The sequence below is a fragment of the Sinocyclocheilus anshuiensis genome, unplaced genomic scaffold (genome assembly GCF_001515605.1).
Source record: "Sinocyclocheilus anshuiensis isolate Anshui unplaced genomic scaffold, SAMN03320099.WGS_v1.1 scaffold590, whole genome shotgun sequence".
Classification (NCBI taxonomy): domain Eukaryota; kingdom Metazoa; phylum Chordata; class Actinopteri; order Cypriniformes; family Cyprinidae; genus Sinocyclocheilus; species Sinocyclocheilus anshuiensis.
Window position 1 is genome coordinate 372,078 of NW_015544192.1, and position 9,265 is coordinate 381,342.

Consider the following 9,265-nt stretch of genomic DNA (forward strand, 5'->3'; position numbering starts at 1 on the left):
CGCTGTGTTTCGTTGTGAAAGCGAAACTACTTTGTTTGGTCTTCCAAAAGAGGATGATATGGCTTCGTCATGCCTGGAGCTGATCCGTGCTGGTCGCTGAGGAAATACATCAACTTCGCTCTGTGGATCGCCGGATCGCCGGATCGGCTTTCATCGTGGACGAAGCGGAGTCCAGCCCGGGGTCGTCACATGTGGTTACCACAAGCCCGCCGGCCGCTCCTTCGTCAAATCCGCTGGCCGCGCCATTCTCAAGCCCGCTGGCCATTCCTTACTCTAGCCCTCCAGCCGTTCCTCACTCTAGGCCTCCGGCCTCTGCTCACTCAAGCCCGCCATGTGTGACGCTGTGTGTTTCGTTGTGAAAGCGAAACTACTTTGTTCTGTCTCGTCGCGCCGGGAGACGGCATCACAATATGATAAGAGGCGTAACATTTCCGTCACACGCTTGATGTATTCAGCCAATCACAACACACTGGATAGCTGGCCAATCAGAGCACACCTCGCTTTTCAGAACCATGAGCTTTGTAAAAATCGACGTGTTTCAGAAAGGCGGGGCATAGAGGAGAAACAATAATGTACAGTATGTGGAAAATAATGTGTTTTTTGAACCTTAAACCACATAAACACATTTCATTACACCAAATACACAAAATAATGATCTTTTTAGCAACATCATATGACCCCTTTAATAAAATAAAGATCTCTTATAGATTAGTTTTAAATGACAAACAGCTGATTAATGTAAAAGTATTTGCATGTATGACAATTCCCCTGCAGCCTACAATGATTTAAATATATAAATAAAAAAATATGTAAATAACTTAAAGGATGATTAACAAAGAGCTTAAGTTATCTCTCAAAAAGTAGTCTTTTATTTTAGTTGAGTAGTTATAGGTGAAATATACTTCATCTCTGTTTGTTCTCTGTGTTCTTAAGTAGGCTATGTCCAGTGTTGGGAAGGTTACTTTGGAAATGTAGGTTACAGATTACAAGTTACCCTATATTTAAATGTAATAAGTAGTGTAACTATTTAAATTACTTTATTAAAGTAATGTAACTAATTAAATTTGATCATTTTTTGATTACTTTTCTACATTTCTAATGAATGTTTTCAGCTGTTAATCATTTTCAAACATTTAAACCAGGCAGGGTTAACCTTACAGTCGTACTAAATGCTGATTACTGTCAGACTTTCAAAATCCTCAAAAATCCACTTGAATTAAGATTATAAAAAATTTAATTGTATAGCACAGCCACCAAAATCAGACTTTAGCACCTCTTTTTTACTTTGAGGTCGTTCTGAGGTTAAATACAGATTTAAAATCATCAGATATAGTTTAATAGCTATGATACTGTTTTTGAAATCTTTGCATATGAAATATGCCAGGAAACACTGGCACCTAACAATGCCTTGGAAAAAAACAGTTAATCTTAAAAAAATCAAGCATATAGGCTACATCAACCCAAATAGTAAATAAAACAGTTATCAAATAAGCATGTGTCCTATTCTGTGTCTTAAACTCCTGAAACATTGATGTCTCATTTAGAGCTGTCAAAGCATTTTTGGAAAGAAATCAATTAAATCTGTGTGTGTGTGTGTGTGTGTGTGTGTGTGTGTGTGTGTGTGTGTGTGTGTGTGTGATATTCAGACGTAACCCCTTTTGTAATCGTAAACATTTTCATTAGTAGCCTAACTGTAATTTAATTACACATTTTTTATCAGTAGACTAACTGTAACAGATTATAGTTATATTTATTTTGTAATTAAATTACGTAACTCCGTTACATGTAACTAGTTACTCCCCAACACTGGCTAGGTCGATATTGTACTACAAATGATTCAGTTAGAAAACAGCGGTCCAAACGAATAGAACCGAATCGCAAATCGATTCGGCCAATTCATTGAAAAGAACCGACTCATGCACCACAGCACCCCTGAACGAACCGCACAAATGTGTCTGTGTTCGTTTCTCACCCGGATTGGGACGCAGTGCAAATTTTGCACTCCACTCAGACCCTTATGACTTTGTGTAATATCACTCATTACTGTTACATTAATGAAAGGAGGAAAAAAGTAAATGAAACAAACATTTTCCCTGTGCCCTTATGTGTAGCTATAAAACATTCAAAATCTAATTCCAGTAAAAAAAATAAAAAATAAAAAACTAAACATTTCGTTAAAATAATAATTTGCAATACTTACAAAAAAAAAAAAATAATAAAAAAAATGAAAGAAAATTAAGAAAACATTAAAAACATTGAAATAAAACAATCCATTTACCTTTCCGACGTGATGGTGTACATTTTTGCGCCGTTGTCCAAGGCAAAACGGATCTTTTCTGGATCATTTTTGACCATGGTTTTAGTTTTCCTTCACTTCACTTATTTATCAAACGTTTAAAATATGGGTTATTCCTATCTGAAATGCTAAAATAACGACAATAAATCATAAAAAAGGCGTTAAACTCTTCCTGTCACAGTGCCTGCATCATCTTCAGGAGGTAAAGCGCCGATATCTGAGGCTCAGTGCAAAAGCGCTGTTATTTGAAGCCTTGTGACTGCGAACCGTGTGCAAACAGTTTCTGATTAAACTATGGTGTTTTTCTTATACAAACCACAATAGCATCCTTTAGGATCATTCAATCTGGAGATATAGTGGAGGACAATAACTCGACCATTTACATGAATGAAGTAAACTATTTTTGAACTAAAACTTTCTCCAAGCTGCTGTGGTAAATGTTACAATTGTTATTTGTAACTTTAAAATGTGATTATACCAAGAGTACAGGAACCAAATATTACAATTTTAACCCGTCTTGTATAATATGCAGGAGGTATAAGTCTTAATATTTGGAGCTCACAGAAAAAGCGGATTTATCTGAAGCCTTGTGACTGTGAACCGTGTGCAAACTTTCAGGCTGCTTGCAACTCCAGACTGTGATGATTGACACTCAAAGAGCCCAAGAAAACTGACCTTTTGCAGAGACAATCAGTTAACACGTCCTTGAAGAGCTCCTGCGCATTCAGTAAGTTGATTAGGTTTAAATGTTTGACTAATTTAATCACTTTAATAGGCTACATTGTATTTTCCAAAAAAGTCACAAAGACCATTCAAATTATTAATTTGATGCCAGTCCTGAAGGATACTAATGGAAATTTCACATCACATGACAAAAAAACATAATTGAATACATAATTCTCAATGTCTTACCCTCCCAATACCTTTAAAACACAAGGAATTTTAAGAAAAAAAAACTTCTCTTAAGAAAATGCTTAAGAAACTGTCCAGTAGCAAGACACTTTTTAGGAGACAAAATGCAAAACACGTCCAGACGATCCTCTTTCAACAGCATAGTGAGAATGTGGATTAAAATGCAGTTTGTGAAAACATACATGCTCCTTTTCACTTTTATTACACTCATAGAATAACAAGTAAACGGATGATTTTATTCTTTGCCTTCAGCTTTATTTGGCTCAGACCAACACATTACTTACAAAGGCTGATGTTAAAATGTACACTTGCACTAAATAAGTTAAAAGTTGTGGTTTCACAGGCAATGAGTGGCCCCTTCGGATCCTAGGAAATGGCTGTAACTAGTAGTTTGATTCTTTTCATCACAGATGACCAATGAGGGAGAGACCATACAGTAAAACGCACATAAACACTAATGCTTCAACCAACAAACCCATAGGGACAATGAACAATTTCATCATCTTTACCAAAGCACTGTTTCTAGATGAAAAAGGGGACAAGATGACAGATAACATATTTGAATTTGTTTGATCAATGGTGTGAACGACCGCTGACCTTTTGAGGCATCTGAAATTGTGATTCAGAGAGGTTTACTTCTTGGTCATGATTCCATAATTACAATGAAATAAACCTAAAGAGATTCAAATATGAATATTACAAGGTATACTCTACTATTGGAGCAATGTATGCTGGTAAGCACAAACCCGAAAGGGAAAACATCTCTTTGCTCACTGCAAAGCTCTTATAACTACATTAACTATAGCACATGTAACCTTCAGTTTACAAAAGGGGTCCGTTGATATGACTGCCGCACTAAAATACCGCAGCTGATTATAAGATGCTGCACTGAAATGAATATTCACTGCAAAAATAGAAAAATAACATCACCACAAATCTGGAGATCTGAAGTACTATCAAATGAGTAAGAGAGGAGCTGGAGAGAAACCTACAGACTGAAGAACAGATGGGTATTATCAAACCAAACTGCCATATAATGTCTGTTTGTTAAGCAATTTACCATTGCAGATGTTTATCTGTTGAGTAGGACGTCTATTTTAAAATTTGGTGACTTGCTTTTATGGAAGCTTCCAAAACAAAGCAATAAAAAAGGAAAAAATCAGAAGTTGTTCTACTGACTCATCTTGTTTTTCAAGAACAACGTCTATCGTTTAAATGACTGCATTGATTCCAATGCACTTGAATGTGGGTGATCAGATGTCCTCTTTTTCCCAGACATACTGGCCAGGATGTCTAAATGGCCTAAAACAGCTAAATTTTGGCTTTATTTTCCTATTGACATGCTCTTTACAGTCCTCACACGTGTATTTGCACTGCTTTGACTATTTTCTGTAGTTCTCACCTTGGTCGATTATGTACAATGCCTGCACAATGAGAGCAAGTCAATAAGAAAAGCAAGCCAAAACCCCGACATTTTAGGCAATTTAGGAATCCCAGCCAGGACGTGTCCAGAATGGTCACCCTACTCGAACAATACTTTTTCCATTACAATGGGGAACAATGAATTCAAGTGATGGTGCTCATCAGTGAAACACTCAGGCAGCCATGGACTGCATATTGGGCACATCCACTAACAGTATAGTGGCTATGTGATGTCAACTCTTAGAAAATAAAAAAGAAAGCCAGAGGACCAGGAGAGAGGTGATGGGGTGAGAGTCCAGCTCAATCAGAGGGGCTATAAAGATCGCCGGAGGAGGGCAGGCGAACATGGCCACCTGAAACATTAGGGAGCCTAGAGAGGTCTGGGAGACTGCTGAGACGAGAACGCAGCTCCTTCCGTACCTGGGACACCCGGGCCAATTTGCGCTTGTATTCCTAAAATAAAAACATGCAAACAACCTAGTTAGTGCAGAAATATAACTGGCAGTATATTTGTAAAATAAAAATGTACAATGACAAAATATAGAATTAAACATTTTATTAAATCAAAAATATAATGCAATTAAATCAAATTAATTTAATTTAAAAAAACATTTTTTAATGAAAATGTTTTTATATATTAAAGATAAGGCTCTTTAAGTGCAACAAGTCTAACTGTTTTTGGAATTTATTAAATTTAATGAACTGTTTAGTTCCGATACGCAAAGTGTGTTATTACATCACTTTGTTTCAGTTCTCAGTATCCCTTTCAGAAACACGCAGCAGCTGTTACCATTTACAATGAGTACACATACATTAAAACAATATTGTCTGCTGTTATTTAAAGCATTTTAAACATTTATATATGTAAAACAGCTTAGATAACATCCAGAAGTTTCTAGTCATTACATTTTGTATGATATATATATGACTTTCATATATATTATATGGATATATTTCAGTATTAGTGAACCTCTGTGATTGTGCCAAAGGCTTAAGTTCTTGACATTTGTGTTTCCTAACAACTGTTTTACAATACTAATGTTTAATTTACATCATTAACAAAGTTTAGGAATGTTATTCTGTTCCATCATGTAAAATTAAGTACATAAATGTTTTAAAAGTTACTTCTCTTCAACTTGCCTACACATTTAATTAAACACTAGAATGTTTACTATTGTAAAGAATTAGAAAAGAATCTCAGAACTAGTTTTAAATCATGATTTAAATTTTAATTTACAACAAAATCTTTTTCAACTATAATACATGTCTGTCAGATAGACAATGTTATAAATAAGACTAAGACTGTGCCTTTGTATATAGTTAATGTTTGTTCTACTACAACATAAAGTAAACTATACATAGCACAGACTTTAAACGGAAATGAAATATGGACTACACTGATGCAATGACAGGATAACTATAACTATTTTCTAACCTTTAAGAGTGCAATCAGACTTTAAGGAGTTCAGCTGAAAGCTTAACTTAAAACCAATATATAAATGCATGAACTATGCTTATAAAAACGATCTTTTCAGATGTTTACTTTCATATTTTTATTTCTAGATGATGAACTGTGTATAAAAGGTTTAATTTAAATAAAAATTCTATAGATTAACCAACACATTTGGCATTATGAACTAACAACAAACAATCTTTTACAAGCATTTGGTAATCAGCATTTGTAAACATGCTATTGTTCTTTAGTTAATACATTTTGAACTAACAATGTTAATATTAACCAAGAATAATAAATGCTGCAAAGGTGTTCATTGTTTAAATCATGTTAACTATAGTAGAACTAAAGTGTTACAGAATAACCACAGCCAGTTTCTTAAGTTATTTCACTCAATAAGGATGTATTTGTGAAAGCCAGTGCATAAGCAAAAAAGATGCACACTCAAGAGATTGGTGTTTTTTTCTTTTATTTTTATTTATTGTGTAAAGGTGACATCAGGTGGAACACTGGAACCTGCTCACTACCTGTTGGCAAAGGCTAGAAAATGAAGCAGTTAATGTCCATAAAACTTTTTACGAGAACTTAGTGTTTATACTTACCAGACCAATAATACAAGTCTCATGCATAGGAATTAAAAGTTAAGAGATATCTAGGGCTGCATTAGCTAAAATTACTTGATACTGGAGTTTCACTGCCCTCCATGGGCAAAACAAACCCAAATATGAAGCAACCACATGCAGCTATGATCACAGTGACAACATGAACATAAGTATAAATGAAAGAAGAGAAGAAAGAAACTGACATGTAAAGACAGCAACTAAGGATAAAAAAAGAAAAGGAAAGAAAATGTGAAGTCAGTAAGTTTACCCACTTCTAGTTTCTGCTCATTCTGGGCCAGGCCGTCTCTCTGACTCTGCAAAAAGACAGCAAGCGTGCGTGTGAGCTGCCGCCGATCATCAATCTCTGCCGCCAGCCGCCCGCTGTAGTCAGCTAGAAGCATGCAGGCCTCTTCCACCAACCGAGAAAGACGCTCCCCTGACTCTTTATCTGAAAAAATACAATCAGGACAGACTTAGACTGTCAGAATGGTTAACTACATATGATTTTTTAAGCTTTCTGTATAGTACTGCAGAGATTAAGTATTTTTGTAGGTCAAAACCCAGATACAAGTTAGCTTTTTTTTGTTGAGGGAATCAGAGTCATGCTAACTTTTGGGTTGGCCTAAAAAAAATGTCATCACTGCAACACTCTATTAAACGGTTAGTTCACAAAAAATGAAAATTCTGTCATTAATTACTCACCTTCATGCGAGTAATTAATGACAGAATTTTCATTTTTGGGTGAACTAACACTTTAATATCAGATGAGTTTCAGTCTATAAGTTAATTAAGCCTATATAAATTAAATCACTGCTTATCAAGTACCAATCTCCAGTGTGCAGTGTTGCCATAATTAAGCTTAAGTTGCAGGTGTTTTCTGTGAGAACTGTGGTCATTTGTGCAATAAAAATGAGTTTTTTCATCTACACATGCAGACAGACACACTTTGCTGTTGCGTAACATTTCATGCTATGAACACTGTATTTGTCAAGTTAAAGAAAATCTGGGGACCCCAGCGTTCTGTTCCAATTGAGCAATTACATTCTGTGCTCTAATGTGCTGACACCATGAAATATCAATTCAAAATTTGATTTTTAATTAATTCTGTTTCTGTTGCATTTACTTAGTTCTGTCATTCTGTTGTTCTCACCTGTAACTTTGTGCAAAAGGGAGGTGTCCTGCACCTCTGGGGGTAGAGCAGAGATCCTCTGGCGGAGAGCTGCGTCACTGGAGGCTGCGTTCTCAAGCTCCTGTAGTGCTCGGATCAGATCTGCAGTCTGAGATAGGGATGCAACGATTATAGATTTTGTTGGTACGATTATTGTCGGAGGAATAATCACGGTTTTACGATTATGACAATTATTATGCATTTATTCATTTCCCAACATTACTAATGTATAAAAATCACAAGAACACTTTTTAGATATTAAAGTGTTATTTATTGCTGGCTTTTGAAACAGAAATAACACAGTAACCAACAATACAGCACAAAATAATAATAAACAAAAGACAAACAAAAGTCCAAACAAGACCGTGAGGTCATCCACGAATTTAAAAAAGGTGACCTCTGCTCTGTAAACATCCATGACAGTATTTCTCTTTTGAAAATAACAAATGGAAATAGATCACAAAAGTATTTAATGTTTTCAGTTTGTACATTCTTTACATTTCTTTTGGACCTGGGGTTTTCTGGGAATTTGGAAACATGGTGAAAAAAAAATCTTGTTGGTTTTTCTTATGAATAATACTACAACAGGGATAGTAAATAAAGTTTATAAAGTAGCCTATTATTAATATACGACTAATATTAACTTTATTTGTCCCACAGGGGAAACTGTTACTAATGATGGAAATAAACTGAAATATTATTGTAATCAACTGTCATCCATACATATTCATTTTAATAATCTTTATAATAATTCATATGATTTTACATGTGGCCTGAGAAAACCATGTCTATTATTTTGGTTTGTGAGATCGGAGATTGCACTGCGCACGTGTACAAACATTCAGGAGGACACAAATTTCTTGAGAATGCTGCCCCGTGACTTTTATTAATAAAATAGATTAAATAGCCTACTGGAGAGACGCACAGACGCAGGTAGGCTAATTCACACAGGCAACTGTCACCTCTCTCTCGCTCTCGAATAATTAATTCAAGTAGCTAAATGTTATAATTAATTAATTCAAATAAATGTGATCTTACCGCACTATTTCATCTCTTTCTGATCTGAAGCGGGCAGAATGCTGAGCTAACGAGCTGTAGCTTTGCGTCAGGTGGTTCTTGCCTTCATCTTTCCTTCACGTTGTGCATTAAAATCGTTCAATGTACAGCTAGCCGTGCATTATCCCTTATGTATTCGCTCTATAAGTGTCTTTGCAAGTACGTCAACTTATTCTACCATACTACTCTACCATTCTTGAGCATACTAATACTCTAATGAGAGTTAGCTGGCATGTAGTTGCAAAGTTTCTTATAGTCGATTGATTAAGGGGACCATCAAAATAAAATGTAACCATATAAAACATTGCATTTTTTTCAGTTGGACTATACAGCTCACATCAATTAATTAACATTAG

General features: G+C 35.3%; 2 protein-coding genes across 2 annotated transcripts in view; both read right to left on the minus strand.

Moving 5' to 3' along the window:
- The window catches only part of LOC107696534 (zinc transporter 8-like), a 6,241-nt gene extending 3,749 nt beyond the window's left edge, over positions 1-2,492 (minus strand). Inside the window, exon 1 of the mRNA XM_016496894.1 lies at positions 2,279-2,492. Within this exon, the coding sequence (XP_016352380.1) occupies positions 2,279-2,355 (77 nt within the window). The 5' untranslated portion in view covers positions 2,356-2,492. The remainder of the gene's footprint in view (positions 1-2,278) is intronic.
- A 1,263-nt stretch (positions 2,493-3,755) lies between these two features.
- The window catches only part of LOC107696508 (regulation of nuclear pre-mRNA domain-containing protein 1A-like), a 9,907-nt gene continuing 4,397 nt past the window's right edge, over positions 3,756-9,265 (minus strand). Inside the window, exons 4-7 of the mRNA XM_016496868.1 lie at positions 8,927-8,984; positions 7,836-8,010; positions 6,958-7,133; positions 3,756-5,083 (exon numbers count right to left, since the gene is read on the minus strand). Of these exons, the coding sequence (XP_016352354.1) occupies positions 4,931-5,083; positions 6,958-7,133; positions 7,836-8,010; positions 8,927-8,984 (562 nt within the window). The 3' untranslated portion in view covers positions 3,756-4,930. The remainder of the gene's footprint in view (positions 5,084-6,957; positions 7,134-7,835; positions 8,011-8,926; positions 8,985-9,265) is intronic.